The sequence below is a fragment of the Pelobates fuscus genome, chromosome 10, assembly GCF_036172605.1.
Source record: "Pelobates fuscus isolate aPelFus1 chromosome 10, aPelFus1.pri, whole genome shotgun sequence".
NCBI lineage: Eukaryota > Metazoa > Chordata > Amphibia > Anura > Pelobatidae > Pelobates > Pelobates fuscus.
This window is the reverse complement of record NC_086326.1, coordinates 8,480,202-8,505,003: the sequence shown is the minus strand read 5'-3', so window position 1 is coordinate 8,505,003 and position 24,802 is coordinate 8,480,202. Positions and strand designations below refer to the sequence as shown.

The 24,802-nt window shown below is 43.3% G+C and overlaps 1 protein-coding gene across 1 annotated transcript in view; it reads left to right on the top strand.

Moving 5' to 3' along the window:
• LOC134575541 (guanylate cyclase 2G-like) overlaps positions 1-24,802 on the top strand; it is a 78,910-nt gene that overhangs the window by 38,051 nt on the left and 16,057 nt on the right. The window contains exons 18-20 of the mRNA XM_063434839.1: positions 2,550-2,742; positions 9,666-9,840; positions 11,063-11,161. Coding sequence (XP_063290909.1) covers positions 2,550-2,742; positions 9,666-9,840; positions 11,063-11,161 — 467 coding nt within the window. The remainder of the gene's footprint in view (positions 1-2,549; positions 2,743-9,665; positions 9,841-11,062; positions 11,162-24,802) is intronic.

Genomic DNA, 24,802 nt, shown 5'->3' with positions numbered 1-24,802 from the left:
TTCAGGCAGAGAATTCTACATCCTGATTGTTCTTACAGTAAAAAAACCTTTCCTTTGCCTTAGACGAAATCTTCTTTCTTCCATTCTAAACCCATGACCTCGTGCCCTATTTCAAGTCCGGTTTGTGAATAGATGTCCACACAATGGTTTGTATTGGCCCCGAATATATTTGTATAATGTTATCATATCCCCTCTTAGGCTACGTTTTTCTAAACTAAATAGGTTTACTTTTGTTAACCTTTCTTCATAGCTGATATGTTCCATTTCTTTTATTAATTTTGTAGCCCGCCTCTGCACTTTTTCTAGTGCCATAATATCCTTCTTTAGAACAGGTGCCCAAAATTGCACAGCATATTCAATATGTGGTCTTACCAGTGATTTATAAAGAGGCACAATTCTCGAGAATGAATGCCCTTTTTCATGCATGACAATACCTTTCTGGCCTTGGCCACTGCTCATTTAATAACTTCTTGTAAGACACTATGTCTGATCATCAAGATCCTGCCATTTCTGCAGAACTACGGGCATGGCTTTTCTCCACTATTGTGGAGTCCATACCCAAAGCTTTCATGAACAAGCTTCTTCTGAAGCTCACCCTCCTGCATATGAGTGCATATGCACTGAGTATGAGTGTGAGATGAGGTCTGAGGGTTGTTCAATAGGGAATCAATAGGGAAGCATCCTTCCGTGTGCAGACTTTTACAGGGCATATGCCTGGCAAGACCCCCTACAGCTAGATATTCAAATTTCTGGGATGTTTTTCAAGTTTTTTTCTCTTTTGGAACCCTGGCCTTCACCAACTTTCTGCAAAATTGGCCCTCCTTTTTTATTGGGTGTCTTTCCTCATAGTTTCAGACATTCAGGCCTTTGATTTTCATGCCGTGGCCTTCACGCCAGATGGAGTCTAATTTTCTATTACCAGACGTACTAAGACTAACTCCTCATCATTTTTTTACCAATATTTCCCTGACAGACCGTCCCTCTCTGTTGCCCTGTGTACACGTTGCTACATTGAGAACACGTCCACTCTACGTCCCCCTACAGGGAATCTTCTTGTTTCCTATGTCAGACCTCACAAACCGTTCTCTACTCCCATGATTGCACGCTGGATCAGACGGTTGCTCATTCAAGCAGGAATTGACCAATCTTTTGGTGCTCATTCCGTCAGCTCTGCTCTTCATGCAGGCAGTTTACTGTCAGATATTCTATCCTCCGTGGACTGGTCAAGTGAAACCACCTTTTGAACTTTTTTTTTCAAATCTACACCACATGCTGCTTTTTCTATTTTATTAGAGGGTTAAAACAGCAAATATGAAGCCTGTCTTGCCATAAAATTAGGGATTATTCTATTCTAGATTAATTTTATTAAAGATAGGAGGCGAATATTTTCCCTCCCTTCGAATACTCTTCCCATCCTTCAAGGTAAGTTTCTCGAATTCTTGCCTTGTACACTCTTTCGCAAGTTTTTTTTATAAATCATACAATATTGTCTACCTAGTGAATTAGTCCATGCAATCACAATTTATTATAATTTATAAATTAACTTTTAATATATTTACCTAAATTACTTGTGAATACTTGTTTTTCTCTTGTCTACTAAGAGACCATACTTTCACAAAGTGTCTCTCTCTTCTCTCCTAGAGTGATTGTTGACATGGTTTACATGGTTGACTTCATTATGATCTACCTTGATCTGTGGTTCCTGATTCGATAAAGTTTTTTCGTTTACAAGGTTGACTCTAGTGCTGATCGGAGGAGTCTGGTGGCACTATGTATTACTGTTATGCATTCTGATTGGTTGAATTTTTACAATCTTTGTTAACTATTTCTTTGCTGCTGGGAGTTTAAGTAAAGAAAGATAAGCAAATATTCGCCTCCTGTCTTTAATAAAATTGAGATTATTCGGTCACTGTAAACAAGAATAATCCCTAATTAACAATCATCTGTGCTTTTAGTAAGCCTGCTGGGTGGGCCCTCAGTTATTAGCATACAGAGGTGGTGGGCTGCAGCCTCACACTCTGCTTCTGCTGATTGTGATGTCTGTTATCAGCATGGAGGATACGGAAGGCTTGTGCGAGGCAGGGGGGTGCAGGAGGGGGTAAGTGCAAGGCAGCAGGCAGGATTGTGCGAGGGGGGTGGGAAGGATCGTGCTAGGAGACCGGGAGGATCCTACAAGGTGGGAGGAGGATCGTTCGAAGAGGCAAGGAAGATCATACAACAAAGGGGAGAGGATCGTGGGAAGCGCCAGGGAATATTATGCGAAGCAGCAGTGAGGATCACATGAGACGGTGGTGAGGATTGTGCGAGGTGGGAATGAGGATTCTGCGAGGTTGCAGGGAGGATTATACAAGGCCTTTAGTAGTCTGACTCTGTGTGGGTTTATTTGTGGGTTTTTGGCTCATGGTCTTAAGGTTATCAAGAACCTGACCACAACTTTTCCACCAAACCAACTATAACTCGTCTATTCTTCTGTTCTTCTCTGCATCCACTGCCCATGGTCTATGGATGCTGTTGATAAGACTGTGTTTATGGTTAATCTGTCTGTTCAGTTTCATTGCAGAGCAGCTCATGTGTGGAAAATCGGTGGAACCTGAGAGCTTTAACTCGGTCACTATCTTCTTCTCTGACATTGTGGGATTCACCACCCTATGTTCGGCCAGTACTCCGCTCCAGGTGGTGGACTTGCTGAATGACCTTTACAGTTTATTTGATGAAATTATCAAAGAATATGATGTATACAAGGTATGACAAAACATTTCATGTTCCCTTTTATTAAAAAGAGTTTATCATGTGGTTAAGGATGGGAGCTCCAAATGCAGGACACTGGGATAAAGGGCAAATCTGAATGCAAGGTCAAAAGTCCAAAATGAGCAGTAGGTCCGAAGCTTATAAACATAGGGGTGTGGCGAAAGTAACCTCACCATGGGCTCATGGAGGAGCCTGCATGCCAGCCTCTTGCCCCAGGACTATGGGCCCTGTAAAAGCCATATGAAAAGATTTGGTTTGTGCTATTATTCCATGCTGTTCGGGAACCTAACAGGCGCCCCATCCATGGACCACCCGGGAGCTTGTTAAGCCCTATCATCACCTCTTAACGATTCTAATTGTTCGTCTGGGTGGCCGCAGTTAATGTGAATGACCACGAGGTGGCGACCATCTTGTTCCTGCGAACGCGTCGAGCTCACAGAACTCAAATCTGGCACTAAAATTCCTGAACACCGCTGGACATCATCGTGTGCGTTCGTTTCTGCACCACCTGGAAGGGCACTGTTTGGTGGAATTGTTTGTCTGAATGAGGGGAACAAGCTCCACAGTATGACTATTGATTACGTTCGGTAGTTTGTTCGTTTTTAGACTACCAAACTTGACCGACCGCTACCACTTTTTCCCTGGAACTGTTTTGGGCATAGGACCATGTGTGTAGTTGGTCAAATTATGACTTCCATTAAAAATCACGACCCCTGAACCGATTTTTATGTATTTTAGGGGTATTTGTGTGGTGTTTGTAAATTGTATGTTTTTCTGTACCTGGAAATAATTGAGTTTGTACAGTTCCTGACTCAATTATCTCTCAGACACAGAGTTTGTGACTTGTATAAATTCTGTAACTGTGCCGCCATTAAACAGACTACTTCCCAGCATTAAGCCTTGGCTCATGTGTGGGGGGAACAGCCAGGGCTGCCATCAGAAATTGTGGGGCCCCTGACAAAGCACAAGGTCTGGGCCTCCCTCCCCCCCGCCCCCTCCCTCCCGGGCCCGCCCACGCCCTACCTAGTCCGCTGACAATGATGCGGGACTGAATGTGGTGTGTATAGTGGAAGTGAATTAGAATGTGTGTAATGGATGTAGTGTTTGTGTGTATTAGATACTGTTTGTGCAGTGAATGCCGAGTGTGTGTTTGTGTAGCGGATGCAGTGTGTATAGTGAACGCAAAGTGTGTTTGAGTAGTGCATGTAGTGTGTGTACAGTGATGTAGTGTGTGTTTGTGTAGTGGATGTAGTGTTTGTATGTACTAGATGAAATGTGTTTAGTGGATGCAGTGTCTGTAGCGGATGCAGTGTGTGTATTAGACACAGTGTCTGTGTATAGTGAATGCAGAGTGTTTCAATTTGTGGTGGATGTAGTGTGTGTACTGTGAATACAGGATGTTTGTGTATGGATGCTGTGTGTACAGTTGATGCAGAGTGTATGTTAGTATAGTGAATGCAGAGTGTGTGCATAGTTTAGTGAATGCAGAGTGTGTGTTAGTGTGTAATAAATGCAGAGTGTGTGTTAGGGTGTAGTGAATGCAGAGTGTGTCAGTGTAATGAATGTAGTGTGTGTGTAAATTTGTAGTGAATGCAGAGAGTGTGTTAGTGTAGTGAATGCAGAGAGTGTGTTAGTGTAGTGAATGCAGAGAGTGTGTTAGTGTAGTGAATGCAGAAAGTGTGTTAGTGTAGTGAATGCTGAAAGTGTGTTAGTGTAGTGAATGCAGAAAGTGTGTTAGTGTAGTGAATGCAGAAAGTGTGTTAGTGTAGTGAACGCAGAGAGTGTGTTAATGTGTAGTGAATGCAGAGAGTGTGTTAGTGTGTAGCGGATGCAGAGTGTGTGCTAGTGTAGTGAATGCAGAGTGTGCATATGTAGCGGATGCAGAGTGTGTGTCAGTATAGTGGATGCAGTGAGTGGGTTAGTGTGTAGTGTATGCAGAGTGCATGTTGTATTAGTGAATGCAGTGTGTGTATTGTATTAGTGTATGCAGTGTGTGTGTTAGTGTATGCAGTGTGTGTGTGTTGTATTAGTGTATGCAGTGTGTGTGTGTGTGTGTGTGTTGTGTTAGTGTATGCAGTGTGTGTGTTGTATTAGTGTATGCAGTGTGTGTTGTGTCAGTGTATGCAGAGTGTGTGTTGTGTTAGTGTATGCAATGTGTGTTGTGTCAGTGTATGCAGAGTGTGTGTGTTGTGTCAGTGTATGCAGAGTGTGTGTTGTGTTAGTGTATGCAGTGTGTGTGTGGTGTTAGTGTATGCAGTGTGTGTTGTGTTGGTGTATGCAGAGTGTGTGTTGTGTTAGTGTATGCCGTGTGTGTGTTGTGTTGGTGTATGCAGTGTGTGTGTTGTGTCAGTGTATGTAGTGTGTGTGTTGTGTTAGTGTATGTAGTGTGTGTGTGTTGTGTTAGTGTATATAGTGTGTGTGTGTTGTGTCAGGATATGCAGTGTGTGTGTTGTGTCAGTGTATGTAGTGTGTGTTGTGTTAGTGTATGTAGTGTGTGTGTTGTGTTAGTGTATATAGTGTGTGTGTGTTGTGTCAGTGTATGCAGTGTGTGTGTGTGTTGTGTCAGTGTATGCAGTGTGTGTGTGTGTTGTGTCAGTGTATGTAGTGTGTGTGTGTTGTGTCAGTGTATGTAGTGTGTGTGTGTTGTGTCAGTGTATGTAGTGTGTGTGTGTGTGTTGCGTCAGTGTATATAGTGTGTGTGTGTGTGTTGTCAGTGTATGTAGTGTGTGTGTGTGTTGTGTCAGTGTATGTAGTGTGTGTGTGTTGTGTCAGTGTATGTAGTGTGTGTGTGTGTGTTGTGTCAGTGTATGTGTGTAAATGTGCAATCTGGGGTGAGGGGGAGGGGGGGCATTTTAACATAATAAAAAAAAAAAATTACATTTAATTAAATTGTTTCTCCCCCTCCCTGCTTACCTGTGTCTAGGGAGGGGGGAGATTCCATTCCTGGTGGTCCGGTGGCATGGTGGGGCCCCCCGGGTTCCCTGATACCGCAGAGGGGGCCCAGGCAGCACACAGCCTCTTCTCTTCGCTCTCCTCTAATAACTCTCGCGAGACCCGCGGAGCGTTGCCATGGCAACCGGGTCTCGCGAGAGTTATTAGAGGAGAGCGAAGAGAAGAGGCTGTGTGCTGCCTGGGCCCCCTCTGCGGTAACCGGGAAGCCGGGGGGCCCGCGGCTGCACACATAGATAGCGATATTCGCTATCTATGTGTGCAGGGAGGGAAAGTGGGGCCCAGGACTGCCAGAGCAGTCCGGGCCCCCCAGGGCCGCCGGGCCCGTGACAACCGTCATGGTTGTCACCCCCTGATGGCGGCCCTGGGAACAGCTATACTGCTGTAATCACTGCTATACCTGCTATACTCTCTTGGAGGAGAGGTCTTCCCACTGGGAGCTGGATTCAGGTGTTGGTCCAGGGTGGGAAGGGACGGCAAGACCCCAGCCAAGCTGCGGCTGCTAAGGGGCTACAGTGGTTATGGTGTCTGGTGCTTATAGTACTTTCTACTTTCTGTGAAGATAATTCCAATTTTAATGCGCAGACTGTGCATATTTATGCAGTTTAAACAAAGAAGGAACAGTTTTCAAATGATATTTTAAAATTGGTTATTGGCCAATTTAGGAGCTGTTCCCTGTAACCGTTTCAGTTCTGTACTAAACAACTTAACCTTTAGTAGCGATACAAGATGGAGGAGCTATTGCTATACATTATCATCATCTATTCTATTATCACACTATTAACTGACAGATGATGTTGGTCAGTGAATCAGGTTGGAAGTTGGTGAGTTAATGACAGAATATGATCTTTCAGTTCAGCAGACTGCAGGGATTCCTGGCACCATAACCACTACAGTGGGATGTTGTGGTTATGGTGCTTTGCCTATCCCTTTAATGACAGCAGAGGTGCCTGGATCTCTAAAGCAGGGACACCATACTGGTATAAGGCAAGTTTGGATGATGTCACCATCTAACACTTGGTCCTTCCTAAAGGGGTAAAACTATCCGAACTTGTATCGATCCCATTAATCCAGAATAAGTTTAGTAAAAAGCGTAATGGACATCAACTAAAGTGATTCATAAAGGCAATCAACACACTAAAGGAGGAGACTAACACAAGAAAAACTACCCCAACAAGAGGACATAGTCTTAAATTAGAGGGGCAAAGGTTTAAAAATAATATCAGGAAGTATTACTTTACTGAGAGGGTAGTGGATGCATGGAATAGCCTTCCAGCTAAAGTGGTAGAGGTTAACACAGTGAAGGAATTTAAGCATGCGTGGGATAAGCAGAAGGCTATCCTCAGGGGCGTATTAGCCGCGAGGCAAACAAGGCATCTGCCTTGGGCCGCATTTTCCAGGGGGCGGCAAAAAAAGCCGCCCCCAAATGCCCAAGGCAAATGTCTTGTTAGCCTTGCGGTTAACAGACCTGCTGGGCGGTCGGGCAGCGCTGGTGGGCGGCTGGTGAGGGAGCACTTCCTCTGAGCTGTCCGCTCAGCTCCCTCGCGCGCTGCAGAGTGAGGCTGGGAGCCAGAATATGACGCCATATTCCGGTTACCAGCCTCACTCTGAGGCGCACGAGGGAGCTGAGCAGACAGCTCAGAGGAAGTGCTCCCTCGCCAGCCGCCCGCCCGCCAGCCAAAGCCGCTCGCCCAGCAGCCACTGGACCACCAGGGAGGAAGAGACCCCCCCCCCCCAGGCTTTCCCAAAGGTAAGGAGGCTGGGGGGGGAGGGTTTAAATACATTTTTAAAAATGTGTTAATGTGGGTGTGTGTGTGTGTTAGTGTGTGTGTGTGTTAGTGTGTGTGTCTGTGTTAGTGTGTGTGTCTGTTAGTGTGTGTGTCTGTTAGTCTGTTAGTGTGTGTGTCTGTTAGTGTGTTTCTGTTAGTGTGTTTCTGTTAGTGTGTTTGCCTGTGAGTGTGTGTGTCTGTTAGTGAGTGTGTGTGTGTCTGACTGTGTGTGTCTGACTGTGTGTGTGTTTGCCTGTGAGTGTGTGTGTATGTTAGTGAGTGTGTGTGTCTGCTAGTTTGTGTCTGTTAGTGAGTGTGTTTGTCTGTTACTGAGTGTGAGTGTGTCTGTTAGTGTGTGTGTGTTTCTGTTAGCGAGTGTGTGTTTCTGTTAGCTAGTGTATGCGTATCTGTCAGTGAATGTGTGTGTGTGTATTTAGAATGCGGGGCGGGTGGAAAGGTTGGGAGGGGTGGTGCAGGGGGGGGGGGGTGCCTGAGTTTTGTCCTGGGGCAGCACAAAACCAGGATACACCACTGGCTATCCTAACTATAAGATAAGGCCAGGGACTAATGAAAGTATTTAGAAAATTGGACAGAATAGATGGGCCGAATGGTTCTTATCTGCCGTCACATTCTATGTTTCTATATGTGAGAATTCACAGTGAATTTCAAATGTAAGGCCAATACAGACTGTATTTTCCTGTGAGTTTGCCACGAGTTTTTGGAGGGGCCTGTTTGCCAGCCTCGTACCCTGTGACTATGGCCCCTGAAATAGACCTGGCTAAATACTTTAAACAGGCTCTGTACGTGCAATTGGGACTATATGGTTAGTTTACCGAACAGCCACACGAACTGGAGACCACCCTGGAGCTTGTTAAGCTTTATTGATAGATTGTTGCAATCTGCACCTCTGTGGTCTAAGTGTTCGTCTAGGTGACCTCAATTCCTATGGCCGACCACGAGGTGGAAGCCATCTTGTTCGCATGGACCAAAACCGCGAAGAGACTTTAAGGGGACTTAGCCGCAAATGCCCTGGAACTATTTTCGGCATGAAAACTTTGTGGTTCCCAGGCGGTCCTCCAGCGGCACTTAGCCGTGATTCTATGGAACTATTTTCGGCAATGGGACCATGAATATGACTTCCATAAAATTATTGAACCCCTGAACTGATCTGAGTGATTTTTGGATATGTTGGTCACCCAGATCTGGGCTATCAGGGGATGTAACATTTGTGGGGTTGTATGAATTATTAGGGTACTTTTGGGGTGTTGTTAAAGTATGTTTTTTCTGTGCTTGGAGATAATTGGATTAGAATTAGTACAGTTACTGATCCACTTATCTCTCAAGCAGGGAGGATGGATTGTATGTTTTTTATGGGAGTGTCGGGCATTTAATCGATGTTCTTATTGGTCTGTGTCTTTGTGTTGGAGTCCCCAACAAGGTCCATGTGGGTGTACCCCTTACATGGGGATTGTCATAAAGGCCAAGCGTGGCTCCCATTAAATTGAGATTCGTTTACCCCTTCATGAAGTCTTGGCTCATGTTTTGGGGGATTGGAGAACTACATTCACTCTGGGGATTGCTATAATCACAATACTCCCCTGAGTATAATAACTAGCTCTTATAAGAGCTGTTACTGCTACGCTCTCTGCACTAGGAGAGGTCTGCCCACTGGAAGCTGGATCCTGGCCTTGGGTCCAGGGTGGGTGGAGGACGTCGAGACCCCAACTAAGCTGCGGTGGTTCGTGGGGTTTATGGTGGTTATAGTGTTCCAGTACAGTGCTTATGGTGTTCACAAGTACTAGGAAGCAGCGATTGATGGAGGTACCCGGCTGGGGTGCCAGGCAGTCTGTCACACAGGCAAATTAGGGGAAACAAAGTCAGCTATGCTTCCTGTTTGATTACTTTGGCCTTAAATTTTTTATTGTGTTTAAATTTTCACTTCTGTGTTAAACCCTATGCAAACAAAACCCTTCTATTTCTGCTATATAACAGCTGATCCTTTCGCTCTGTCCTATAATATGTCACTGGTTTTCCCCAAACGTTGCTGTATATTTGGAAATTAGTCTTTGAGCCACAGTGAAGATCAAGAGATGTCTAGTAATCGAGCTCTAAAATGGGACGGATAGATTGTTACCATAATATATTGCCGTATTAGCAGCAAACTCTGTGGTATTCAGCAAATTGTTTTATTTCTGATAGGTGGAGACCATTGGGGACGCTTACATGGTCGCTAGTGGTCTTCCAATAAGGAATGGAATCCAACATGTCGATGAAATTGCCACAATGTCTCTGCACTTTCTCAGCTCCATGCTAGCGTTCAAAATTCGACATAAACCAGACGAGAAGCTGAAACTGCGCATTGGACTGAATACCGGTAAAATAAAACAACCCACACTCTTCGGCTGAGAGTACTGTGCTATCATTTCCAATGGGAGTGAGCAGAGTAGTGATTGTAAAGAATAAAATATGAACGGGTTCATCTTTAAATAAAAAATCACGTGTTAAAAAAAAAATATTTTTTTTTGCAAAAGTGAGCCCTAGATTCTGACACCCCTATAGGGGACTAAGGCAAAACTGGAACATGTGTTTCTATTTCCAGTTCACTGTTTAATGAGTGGATGGGTAAGGACCAGTGACATGCGAGGCACATCATAATGTCACAGGTTTAGCCGAGTTCCTGGGACTTAGTCTTTCTTGTGTTTTATTACAATTCCAGAATGTAGAAATATTCCTATAAACACAGACAGCTACTAATGCTCCATTCCCTCCCAAATAACTGCACTCCGCCTTTAAACCACAGCTTTTACAAGAAATCGGCGTAGTCTTTACAGGGTGCACGCTAACAGGTGAATTCAAAGTGAATTTCAGATTTAAAGAGGACCTGCCATGTCTCAAACAACGTATGCTCATTATATTTAGTACAAGATTCCGTCTATATATTGTGTTAGTAGTTTGGTAGCAACTGTATAGATTAGGAAAAAAACTATTTCAAAATAGCGTATTCTCCCAGCTGTCAATCAATGCCTCAGTGACTAACAAGGCAGAGCGCAACGCTCCCACTGGAGGCCCTTCTGCTCTCTACCCATAGCAACCACAGCGCATGCACTGTGGTTGCTATGCAAACTCCCTAGCCGGGACTACTAGCTCTGGCTACGGCGGAGTATAAGAACAGAGGGAAGTTCCTTCACTCCATTCCTATGCCGGCAATGAAGGCAGTGTGTCGCCGTCTCTGACGTGATTTGCCTGCTTGGGGATGCGTCTTAGAAGTCTAATTTTAGTGAGAATTTTTGTAAATAAATCTGTAAATCTACTTAGTTATTCAATACAGTTGTCGCTTTCCCCGTCTCCTAGTGACATAGCCGAAATCATAGGATGATAAAAATAAAGTCTGGGTTAAAATGAGAATTATCAGGAGTTCAAAGTGAATTCCAAATTTAAGGCGTAAATAGGCGAACTGGAAATATTCTCCATGGCAGCGATGCTTCCAGTTCAGCTACTTTGGCCTTACATTAGAAATTCACGTTGAGCTCCTGACAAGTCTCACGTTAACGTATAACTCATGCTTTCTGATGGCTGATCTCGCCCTCTGTCCTCAGGTCCTGTAGTGGCCGGTGTGGTTGGAGTCACGATGCCGAGATATTGTCTGTTTGGGGACACTGTTAACACTGCATCCCGGATGGAAAGCAACAGTCTACGTGGGTAAAATCTCATTCCTTCCACAGTGGGCTTGTCACTTTCACCAGTTACTGCAGATAATATCAATAATCAATTATATTTCCTCTTTCATTCCTTGCAGCACACAGTAGCCTTTATAGGCCATCAATAGGACTCAAAGCCAAATAATCCCTAGCCAACATATGTGTAATTATAAACAGAATGCTGGTATATACAATCAAACTGAGGTACATAGGGTATAGAACTATGTTCTTCTTTCACTGGAAGGCTATTCCAGGTATCTACTACCCTTTCTATATCACTGTTACTGCTCCCACTGGAAGGCAATTCCAGGCATCTACTACCCTTTCTATATCACTGTTGCTGCTCCCACTGGAAGGCCATTCCAGGCATCTACTACCCTTTCTATATCACTGTTACTGCTCCCACTGGAAGGCTATTCCAGGTATCTACTACTAACTACTTCTGTATCTTTAATCACATTAACCTCAGTCTCTGTCTTTTGAGTCAATGACGATTCATATATTACGAAAAAAGTATAGAAATAAGAGCGGAGCAGTATAATAAAATAAACATTTAGGTGATAAACACAAAGCCAAGTATAAATTGTGAAAAAATTGAGAATGTTGTAGTAATACTCAATGGTCAGTAGATGGCCCTAAGTTGACACATCTCACAGCACATGTAAAGAAAATGCATAAATACACATAATAGTGCAGATTGTTTTAAATTAAAAATGCTTTCAACATCATCATTAATGTACCAAATTCACCTAAAATTCCCCAGATAATTAGGTTAAGGAAATCAGGTTTCAGTCATATAATGATAAAGCTCTGTTATAAACAAAGTGCAAACAAATTTATGAAAAACTCTGATGATAAAAGATAAACAGACTGTCTCTTACAAGAGAACTTGGTGAGTAGGCTCGTTCCAATTATTCCAATTTTAGAACCTAAAAAGAATCCAACAATATTCAAGAAAGCATATAAGAGTGTATATAATAAATAATATAAAATAATACAATTTAATATTAAATATTAAATGAAATATAAATGGATAATTGGCAATAGTCCAAAGCACTTATCATAAGTCCATAATGGTAGATGCCGTGTATAAGAACAGGGATCCTGAGGCGTAAAATGGGGTGTGTCTTCACAAAGGTGTCCTTGAAATCCAGTGAAGTAATATGTGAAGAAAAAAGCAAGAGGAACTCCAATGGCACAGTATATAGATGAATAAAATGGTAAATAAAATAAAAGTAGTCTTACTCACACTTTTCAGAGCTAGAACCTAGCTCTGATATAACGCACGTGAAGTGGAATAATCCCCACTCAAGGATATGCGGAGTAATATTGATTGGCGAGTATCTGGCTCAGATTCAACGTCCAAGTTGGTATTATTCGACCCAGGGAGATAAAATAAAGTATATAGTGCTCTCTGTATAGTAATTAAAAGGTATAAAAAGAGAATAAATATACTACTCACAGTATATAGAGCAGGCTTGTACTGCTCAATGTAGGCGCTTGGGTGGTATCATCCCCACCTAAGGATTCTTTAGGCTTCTCGTCAGGTAGATAGTATATGTATAGTCCGGTGAAAAAGAAATCAAAATGGCTATAAAATGTTTTATGCCAAAGTATTTTCTTTATTGTAAAGTAATAAAATTAATATCTAAACGCGTTTCGCCGCAAGGGCTTCTTCAAGTAGATAATAGTAAAAGTAAAAGCTTTTACTATTATCTACTTGAAGAAGCCCTTGCGGCGAAACGCGTTTAGATATTAATTTTATTACTTTACAATAAAGAAAATACTTTGGCATAAAACATTTTATAGCCATTTTGATTTCTTTTTCACCGGACTATACATATACTATCTACCTGACGAGAAGCCTAAAGAATCCTTAGGTGGGGATGATACCACCCAAGCGCCTACATTGAGCAGTACAAGCCTGCTCTATATACTGTGAGTAGTATATTTATTCTCTTTTTATACCTTTTAATTACTATACAGAGAGCACTATATACTTTATTTTATCTCCCTGGGTCGAATAATACCAACTTGGACGTTGAATCTGAGCCAGATACTCGCCAATCAATATTACTCCGCATATCCTTGAGTGGGGATTATTCCACTTCACGTGCGTTATATCAGAGCTAGGTTCTAGCTCTGAAAAGTGTGAGTAAGACTACTTTTATTTTATTTACCATTTTATTCATCTATATACTGTGCCATTGGAGTTCCTCTTGCTTTTTTCTTCACATATTACTTCACTGGATTTCAAGGACACCTTTGTGAAGACACACCCCATTTTACGCCTCAGGATCCCTGTTCTTATACACGGCATCTACCATTATGGACTTATGATAAGTGCTTTGGACTATTGCCAATTATCCATTTATATTTCATTTAATATTTAATATTAAATTGTATTATTTTATATTATTTATTATATACACTCTTATATGTTTTACTGTATATTTTAGGCGCAACCTTTTTTTGTTCTATTTTGCATCATTTCTTATCATTAGGGGATTATAGGGGACTCCCCTTTAAGGATTGCAGCCTTACTATTATTATTTTCTTGTGTGGCAATCTAGCGCTGATTTTTTCTCTTTCCATTTTTTTTCTCTTTCAATATTCAAGAAAGGAATAGATTTCAACCACTTACTAGTTTGGGTAATAGGAATTATCCTTCCTCGAAAAGAGGGAGAATAATGGATCAACAATCTCCCCCTTTTTTTTTTTTTTTTGGTAAATTTTTGTTTATTCCATTATTCAAGTTATATATGCAATGTTAACTGTGGACACGCAGGTCCGCTGATAAAACTGTTCAGGGTATTTCCTGGAAATAAGGTACACATAAATGAAAGATAACAGTGGTGACGTGCAAGTCACCCAACATCTGTCTGCAAACATTTTAGGTAGAGCTCGCAGGTCCTGTAACATGGGTGAAGGCGGGCCTTGCCCCTTGACTAGTGGTCTCAAGAGCTATTCTGGGGACTCTACTGTAACGGGTGTTAGCCCTGACCTGTGACTTGGTACGTTAGTGGTATACGATACACTCCCCCAAGGCGTGTCAGTATGACGTCTCCGTCCTTCAGGTGCGGGCCTAAGGTCTACATTGTCGGTCAGTTTGAACAATCTCCCCCTTTTTAAACCAAACGATTCAGGAGGAAAGAGGGAGAGGAAAGAGAGTGATAAGAGAAGAAATAGGAATAACAATCACAAAGAATTTTTTTTTTATAGACCTCAGTAAAAAATTTTTTTTGTGTAATATATTTTATTGGGTTTTTCAATCCATATACAATTCACACATTTTCAGAAACAAGTGAACAATTTGAAACAATTATCACAGAATGATATGAGTTTGGTACAAAGTGCGTTCACACCATTACAGGTAAAAAGTATTAACATAAGAGGGTATATCGCATTCCCTGTGGTAGCTGATGTTTACAGGGTGTTATGCCGGTGATTGAGCAGAAGGTCAATTATTTAGAGACACATGTTCCTGTGATGACATCCTCCTCTTACACCTTTGTGCGAACGTTATGTCAATCTCTATTAGTGTTCCTTAATCTAGTGTAAAAATGAACTAGTAAATAACAATAATGAGGGGGGGGGGGAGGGGAGGGGGTATGAGTGGACCAGGGGTATCAGAGGGGTGTAGGTCAGTTCCCTATCAGGGATACACGTTTTATTGGAACCACCTAGTGATTTACTCCTTTGGATGCTTGTCTCCAGGCATCCCATTTCTCCCACGCTGCCTGCCAGAACTTTTTCCCTTTACTTCATCTGCCTTGCGGCTATTTCATAGGATTTGGTGATTTCCACCATGTCTAAGCACTTACTAACATCTGGAGTATTTGCATTTAGCCACATTTTACTTATGGATGTGAGAGCTGTGATAATGATATGGTAGATGAGATATAGGTCTGCTTTTTGTAGGTCTTGAGGTAGCGCTAATAACAGGAAGGTTTCTGGGGAGAGTTGCATGTCATTACTTTGGATTTCTTAATGATATGTGAGATGCCTTTCCAGAAGGGTTGTAACTTTGGACATGTCCACCATATGTGGAGCATCGTACCGGGCTCTCTAAGACACCTCCAGCAATTCCCCGACTTCCGTTTATCATATTTGTGTAGTGTTTTTGGTACCATATACCAGCGATATAGTACTTTCCTACTTGTCTCTACATGTGACGTGTTTAGTGTGAGATGCTTGTGAGCCTGCAGAATTTTTGACCAGGCTTCATTGGACATGTCCAAGTGTAGTTCTTGCTCCCAAGCTCGCACAAAGGGTAAAGTTTTAGGTAGTGTTTGGGTTCTAGATAGTTTATATAAAAAAGACATTAGCTTTTGCGGTTGCTGGTTGGTTACACATATTTTCTCTAGTGGTGACAGAGGGGTTCCCTGTTTGTGTGTATTGTCTGCAATGGCGTGTTTCCGCACCCACGAGTGCAGTTGTAAATAGGTAAAGTATGCCCTCTGAGGTAGACCAAATGTTTTAGAGAGCGATTCATAGGTTAGTAGACGGCCTTCTGGCATAATCGGGGATAGGCGTTTGATTCCGTGGTCATACCACAGGCTATTATCGAATCCAGGGATAAGTACATGGAGTGCTTGTGTTTGCAATGCTGGGGATATATAAGACACCGGGTAATGTTTTATTATATATTTATCCCATGCCACGAGAGTAGCCGTGGTTGTGGGGCAAGCGTTTATGTATTTTGGCCTTTGATGTTTGGGGATCCAGGCCAGGGTGGACAATGTCAGTCCACCAGTGTTTACCTTTTCAATCTGGTGCCATGGTGGCATCGTGATGTGGTGGAACGTCCCTATGAGGGTACTCATGAGGGCTGCTGTGTAGTAACTCATGATTTCTGGTACTCCCATCCCCCCTTCTTGAAAGGGTTTATACATGGTGGTCGCTGCCACTCTAGATCGTTTACCTCCCCAAATAAAGCTATTAAGCAAGTGTTGGGTTCCAGTGAAAAAATCCTTTGGCAGGCAAATTTGGAGCGTCCTGAACAGGTATTGTAACTTGGGTAGTATCATCATTTTTACTGCCGCTATCCTGCCTGTCCAGGAAACATATTTACTTTTCCAACCTTGTAGCTGTTGTTTAATATTACGGAGTAGCGGAAGATAGTTTGCTTTATACAGCTTCTTAGTTGTTGGTGTAAGGTGAATTCCTAGGAATGTCAAGTGATCCCATCTCCAGTCATATGTGTATTTATTTTGTAGGTTAGTGAGCTGGTCCGCCGTGAGGTTAAGGCCCATAGCTTGCGTCTTACTGACATTAAGCTTATAATAGGAGCATTGACCAAATTTTGTCAGTATGTGTTGAAGATGAGGCAGGGAGGCGTCAGGGTGTAATATGGTAAGCATCACATCGTCGGCAAACAATGTGATTTTGTGCGTTTTCCCCCCTATTGTTATCCCCGCAATGTCCGGCGAGTCCCTTATACGCTGTGCTAGGGGTTCTAGTGCTAGTATGTATAAGAGTGGGGAGAGTGGGCAACCTTGCCGAGACCCGTTGGAGACCTGGAATGATTTGGAAACAAAGCCACCATTGGCTATTTTCGCTGTGGGGTTATCATATAAAGCCGATATCAGTGCTATCAGAGTCTCCGGGAAAGCAAACTTCCTCAATACAGCCGTTAGGTATCCCCAGTGTAGCCTGTCGAACGCTTTCTCCGCGTCTAACGACAATGCCACACTGGGTTCTCCCGATATTTGAATGTTGTGGAGGATGTTAATCAATTTTCGAGTCCCGTCTGAACCTAATCGGCCTCGTACAAACCCCACTTGGTCATCCCGAACTAGTTTGGGGAGAAGTGTACCTAGTCTATTGGCATAGATCTTGGCTAGTATCTTTAGATCTGTATTTAGAAGCGAGATGGGTCTTAAATTTTGGCATTTGTGTGGCGGTTTTCCAGGTTTGGGGAGAGTGGTTATGTGAGCTAACAACATCTCTTGCGGTATTTTGCCTGTTTGAATGATGTCATTGTAGAGTTTTTCTAATAAGGGGGTTATGACATGAGAGAAAGTTTTATAATAGGCGTTGGTAAAGCCATTTGGGCCTGGGGATTTCCCTTTCGGAAGAGTCTTGATAACTCCCGCTATTTCAGTCTGAGTAATGGGTTTCTCTAAGAAGGACCGGTCTATCTGTGAGAGTTGTTGTGTGTTTGCGTCTGCTAAGAATTCGTCAATGTCCGAGGGAAGTGGTTGATATGTATGATCGTCTTTTTTGAGGTTGTATAACGTATCATAATAGTCTGCTAACATATCGTTAATGTCTCGGGGGTTGTATACCTTATTTCCCATTGGGTTGAGGAGAAACTGTATTTTTGAGTTCAGTCTTTTCTGCCGCAGGAGGGTTGCGAGGGCCTTCCCCGCCCTATTCCCCTGTGTGTATGTTCGGAGTTGTAGTCTGTGGGATATAGTGGCTGACGTGTTGACGTGAATATCATTTAACTGTTTTTTAATTTGGTCTATGCTCTGCTGAGTAGGTGTTGACGGATTTGTTATGTGCGTGGATTCATGCTCAGAAACTCGGCAGCAGCTGCCCATTAGACCCCAATTCAGTGTTCTCCGAATTGCACACTACTTGAAGTATCGAATGTCACCCACATTGCAATTTGGGGCAGATGTGCCGCGATACTATGTGCACAAATATACCATTATAATATAGGTATACGTGTATTCACCATCTAGCTTACAGATTTTGATTAGCACTTAGGTATTTTTTGGTTCTTTTGTTTTGTTTTGCTGTACATACATTTACACTTACTGTAAATTCACTAAAAGTTATTTTCAATATTTTTTATTTTTTCCTCCAATTCTTTTATATTTTTCGTACTATTAAAAGTTAAATTTTAATGATATCTTGATCCACTAAGGGCACTCATAGCTTGTCTCCTCTTTCCTGTTACTACCCTGGTAGTCCATTGTGGGTTAACCCCATCTTTTGAGTGTCTTTCCTGTAGCTTCCACCTTTTTTTCTGTTATGTGCGTGGATGTTTCATCCCTGAGGCGTCTTATAAGTGTTATATAGTTTGCTTTTGCCTGTCTATGTAAATAGGATGCCTGGCTGATCAGAAGACCACGGATAAAGGCTTTATGCGTCAGCCACGTCGTGGCTAGAGAGACGTCTGGAGTGTAGTTTATAGCGAAGAACAATTTAAGTTCCTCAGTAAGTTTAGTGACAAAATCAGGGTTGTGTAAGAGAGCATCATTCAAGCGCCACGGCGAGGCTATGCGGGATTGGAATTGGTCTGGTAGGGTCAGTATTACAGGTGCATGATCAGACCAAACTATGTTACCTATTTCACTGCTTAGAGCAGTCGGCAGTAGATCGCCTGAGGCAAATATAAAATCGATTCTAGAATATGTCTTGTGTACTGAGGAATAAAAAGTGAATTCCCGATCATTCGGGTGTTGCGCTCTCCACACATCATATAAGTTATGCTCCATAAGGGTTTTTACTAATGTCGCGGCCTGTTTGTTCAGTGTTTTGCATCTTGAGGACTCAGCTGTTTGCGTGGTGTCCAGCCTAGGTTGTAAGGTGTGATTTAAATCTCTGCACAGAATTGTGGAGGAGGGGTATGTCTGGGGAATTTTATGTAAGACTTTCTGGAGAAAATTTCTCTGGTCAGTATTAGGGCTGTATATCCCCACTAACGTGCATAAAGCATTATTAATTTTACAGTGCACAATTAAGTAACGGCCTTGCGTGTCTTTTTTAAGATGCAAGAGTTCAAATGTGATAGTGGCGTGAATTAGGAATGATACACCTCTTGATTTGGATGAATTAGTAGAGTGATATTGTATAGGATACTCTTTGCTCGCAAATGCGGGTACTCTATTAGGTACAAAATGGGTCTCCTGCACGCACAGTATATCTGATTTAGTGCGTTTTGCGTCTTCAAGAAGGAGCCTCCTTTTGTGTGGTGTATTCATGCCTCGAGTGTTAATAGTCATTACCTTCAACATTTGTAGTTAGGTACAGAGCAATGCAGTAATAATAATATGGCGTTAGACTGGTTTCCCCTCTATACGAAGGGAGGGACCTTTGCAATAATTGTCTCAACAGATGAGCTAGGCACGGCATTAGCCTAGTTAATGTTAGCAATGTGGACATAGGGAAGTGGTTTCAGATTTGTCCCTGTTAGATTGTATGTCTGATCCCTGGTGACTTGGGGTGGGGGGTATGAACTGGGGAAAGAACTTATAACTATATACAGAGTGTCTCGTGTGGAGACAGTATGTGGGTATACCACATCTGGGGAATGGAAGAGAGAACTCTCTACCATAGCGTGGCTATTGGGCACCTATGTATACCATATTGGGGTGCATCCACAATGATAGATTACCTTGCGGTGTGGTGTCTCATCTAATATTTTGACACCGGTGTAGGGAGGACTCAGATAGTCCTTGGCAATTAGTATGTCTCATTAACAAGCTCTGATTAACCGTGTGCTGCCGTGACGGGGATACTGATCCGTTTCCGGCTCGGTTTGGGCCTACCTTATTATAAAGCATAGTGTCCTGCGGTTTCCCCGTCCCGACATTAACCCATTGCAGGTGACATTTTACTCATTAAAGTCCGATTACAACTCCTATCACTAGCATCCTCCTCCCTCCATCAAAACTCTCTACATAGCATTCCTGCAATATATCATAGTCCATACAGCTAGGGAGCCTGGGTCACAGGTCCCCTTTACCTTGTGGGCATACATAACCCCGTAGGGTCATAAGCAGCGGGCACCGTCTTTGTCGCTGATCAAAAGTTCAGCCCGGCAAATTGTACTCTCATCCTCGGATGAGAGTGGTATTCCAGGTGTCTTGTTCTCCAAGACTGAGGGTCGGAGAGGTGATCTCGAATGGACGAGTATAGGGCTCATCTTTTCGGGTAACAGTCCAGACCGGGCCCTCCCGCATTATGTCACTGCTCTGCGCACGCTTCGTCACAGTGATGGCGGAAGGACTCGATCCGATACCTCAGGGTCACACCAAAAGAAGACAAGGCAAAAAAGGAGGGATTAAACTCCGCACAGAGTCGCTATTTACATGGGCTGTCCAGATAACTTTTGTTCGAGGCTGGTGGATGTCCATAATGTTCCTTTGTTACGTTGCTTCTCAATGTCCATGCTCAGAAAGGGATGAGTGGTCTTAGACCAGTAGTCGTCTGGTTTAATGCTTGTCATGAGGTTTTTCCCAGTCCCGTTTTAATGTGCCTGCTTGACTTGTGGAAGTGGTTACCGGCTCCACAGGCAGGGCCCAGGCCAGCAGTTTTGTCACTCCCTCCGCGGGGGTGTTCAACACCGTCGTGGTACCATCTTTTGTGACTATCAATTTAGTGGGGAATCCCCACCGATATCGAATGCCATGCGACCGCAGTGTGTTGGTCACTTGGGAGAATTCCCTCCTTTTCTTGAGAGTGGCAGCCGACAGGTCTGCATAAATTCTGACCGTGGGGTAATCTGTCGGGGGTTTTGCCCGCGTTCTGCTGCTTTTTAATATATGTTCCTTGATATGGAAATAATGAGCCCGGAGTAGTATATCTCTAGGTACAGTCTGTGGAAGGTGCCGGGGTTTGGGGATGCGGTGCACCCTGTCCACAAGCAGCATGTCTGCCGGTATTTCTGGGGCATGTGCGTGTAGCAGATTTATCACATAGGCCTGTAGGTCTTCATTGGAGATATCTTCGGGCACTCCCCGCAGACGAAGATTGTTCCGCCGTGAACGATCCTCCATGTCTGCTAGCTTGTCCTCCAGTCTATTGATTTCTGCAGCCATTCGTTCCACGTTTGTGGCCATGTCATTGTGGGCCATGGCGAATTCGTCGCATTTGTCTTCCATGTGCGACGTCCGCTTATATTATTATTTCCAGAACAGTAATGCCTCATTTTTTATTTTTGTGCGTTGATGAACTGTATCATATTATCAGCAGGCTAAAGTGAGAGTCAAGGAGTCAAGCGTGGTTCATTCAATGTGTCTAGTGCCTCTCTGTCATGCAATGTCGTATAAGGTTGCTTTTCCGTTACTTCCCGGTCTGCTTAGTGTCACGATTCCGGGAACCAAACACGCCAACACACACACAGAAAAGGTGCAGTACCGGACCTTAGAGTGGCCGGGCTAAGCACACAAAGAATAGTCAGGAGACAAGCCGAGTAAGGGGAACCAGAAGACAGAATAACGAGAAACAAGCCGAGGTCAAAGGGTAGGAGAAAGTCACAAAGTCAGATAAACAAGCCAGAGAGTACGTAACCAGAAACACAAGTTCAGTAGCAATACTAGCAAGCAAAGACCACAACAGGGCAGAGAGGAACAGGAAAGGTAAGTATTTAAATCCATAGGTTAATTCTGATTGGATAATTTCCAATCAGAATTAACAATCACACGTGGGAGATATCTAAACCTCCCACTGTGATTGAGGCACTGTGCCTTTAACGCCGGGTCAGGTGGCTGACCCCGGCGTTTATTAAAATGGGCGGTCTCCCAGCATGCAGCGTCATGCATGCTGCCGCTGGGGGACGCAGAGGAAGATGCGGGCGGCATCCGTGGCTGGGAGGATGCCGCCCGCCGAGCACACACCAGGAAGGGGACCGCGGACGACTGGAGGGTGAGTGCCGCGAGCGGACTGCAGCCTCCCCTCGCAGCCGCCCGTGGGATCCTGACACTTAGCCTAGCACATGTGCTGTCATTGTCGTTGGGGTATATACACTACTCTTTAGGTCAGTCTACAGCCCTATCGCTGCCTATCATGCTATGCTGCCATGTTGTGCTAAGGACAGACGTTTGGGGTATATGTTAGGCACAATCAACATTAAACGTATAGATACAAGCAGGTACAGCTGTCACAGTCTAGTATCAAAAGCTAGCAAGGTCAACCAATAACGTCAGATTACCGTATCCGATTAGATGGACATAAAGGTGCGAAGGTATATTGAAATGTATCAGAACATTAGTTAAAGACATAGCAGAGTATACATTTGTAGGCTAGCACTAGCAATGCCTGCTTAATGGTTCCTAGGTGTAAGGTAGTGACAAGTGATTGAATTTAGCTAGGTTAGAATAAAGTAAAGCAAAACAAAATGCTTAAACATACTAGCGCTATACTGTATACGAAGTGTTAAACAACAAATTGCACGACGGAAACTTGTTGCTCCTCCGCAATTAGGTCTGCAGGGTTATAGGCAGTCATAATTTCAGTCCGTTTTGTTCAGCCTATGCCGGCTCTGAGCGCTGGACAGTTGGGCCATGCACAGTGGTCGGATTGATGCCTCGGTAATACGTCCTCTCTAGTAGGCCCTAGTGTCTGCTGCCGGCGGGAAGCTGTGTTTTCATTGTGGGTGTCGGTACTTTGAGAGTTCGTCGAATGCGGGAGAGGTGTGAGGGCGGCCGGGCCTCCTCTTGGCCCCAAGCTCTGTGTGGGGTCTGCATCTTGGCACCACAAACTCGGGTGCTGCTAGAGGCCAAGTTTTTCCCTGCAGGGGCGCTTCGGAGAGCCCTGGTGTTCCGCCGGTGAGGCTTCCGGCGATGTGGCCGATGCTGAGGAGTTAGCCTCCTGGTGACCCTCAGCCCGGGTGGGCAGTCGGTGCTCGACATTGGCGCTAGAGGGTTTGTTTTGCCCTTAGTAGGCCCGTTCCGCCTCTGCTTCCCCGGCCCCCGTGCTGTACCTCCATTTGTCATAGGGGGTTTTGCGAAGAGTCGGTCCAGCTTTTCCATAAAATGCTGGAATATCAAATCCAGGCTTGTGGGTTGCGTGTGTACAGGTTCCATATAGTACGGGGCTTCCGCCATACTGCTGGGCCGGAGCATCCGAAGCCCCAACCTGAGTGGGCAGGTGCAGTCCGTGCAGCCATATGTGTCGCTTTGGTGGGGACCGGGATAACCCCCGCCGGTCCATAGGGGGACGTACGGGGGTTCCAACTTCGCCTTGCCGTGTGTATCAGCCGTGGAAGAGCGGCCGTCTCCCCCACCGCCGCCATGCTTGTAGACCGTAATCCTGGGTGGGTTGGATCCGGTACAGAGATCCACTTGCGTGGTATCATCATGTCGGTCTCGATGTCCCCTATCGCTTGGGAGCAACAAGATGTCGGTTCACAGCCTCCGTTCATCGAGAATTGGCGTCAGGTGAGTTTAGATGTGAGAGCAGCAGCGACATGCGACCGCTCCACTCTGCAGTCAGGCCCCGCCCCCGCGGCTTTTTCAATGGATAAGGGCTAACAGTCATAGCGTATTTAAAGGCTGTTGCATTACATCGCTGTTTCATTAAAGGAATCTAAAAACTACTTTGCATCTATTGCACATTGTAATAAACGTATACATATTATAATACATTGTAACAGTCACGTGCAATGCTAAATCTCTTTATATAATATTTACAAAAAACAGAAGTCTGATCATGTTTCCATAGTTACTCCCGCTCTTATTTATTTGAATCTAACTGTTCTGGCGTTTAAGAGTAATCTAATTTCCCATTTACTACTTGATAAACTGAGAAAGATAGGGGGAAGAAAACAAAATAAAAAAAAAGGGGAAACGAGTACAAAAATAATAATAAAACATCTATAAAAAAAGATAGGCACACTCAGTTAATATATGGATTTATGTACTGATAATATTCTGTATTTGATTCCAGTAATTATTATATTCCTTGAAGGGACCCATTACATTAATTAATTTCTGTTTTTAAAGTCCAAACTTAACATTGTACAGTATACAAAAATATATTTACATAGAATTAGTATTCTTTTCTGTTATACTTCTCAAAGGAGCCTGCCTATAAAAAAATTAAATGTTTTTTTATAAAAATATTTTTTATAATTCTCTTTGAAAAAAAAAATTCTAAAATAATTGCCACCATGTTTTTAAATTAAATTGTAATATGCACATAGTGTGGGAATCACTTCAGACCCACGAGAGTAGATAATTATTTAACTCAGGAAATGGAATAATTCAAATTCAGCATTTAGGCCATTGGGCTGCATTGTGTTTAAATTATATATCCATTTCATTTCTGCCATTCCTAGTTGTTTATTGCCATCTCCTCCTCTCCAATTCTTTCTTATTTTACATATGGCTTTAAAGTTCAAGAGGCTCATGTCTGATTCGTGATAATCTTTAAAGTGGGCTAATACTGAATGTTGCATATATTTCTTTTTGATATTCAGCATGTGTTCTCTTATTCTAACATATAATTGTCGTTTTGTTCTCCCACACGGACACTCCAGCACGTAAATCACGTTTGTGCTTCGACATGTTAGAAAATCCTTAATCTTAAATGTTTCCTTTGAATTTTTCCGGGAGATCTCAGCTATCCCCTTTGTTGATTTTATTTTACTTGTTCTGCAGGCAATACAATCATGACAGTAGGAAGAAAACCATTATTTTTTGTCTCAGTCTTTCCTTTGTTTTGAGGTGGCTATTCGTTAATTCCTTTTATTGTTTTGAGGTGACTATTCGTTAAAGCACAAACGTGATTTACGTGCTGGAGTGTGAGAACGTATCTGTGAGAATCCTTTTAAGGTTGGATACCCCTCTCTGTACTATGTTTGGTCTCGGAGGTAGGATATCCTTTATAGTAGAATAAAATGGTAATCTGTGATAAAAGGCGCTTAAAAACGGTGGATTGCAATAAAGTACACAGTAAAAT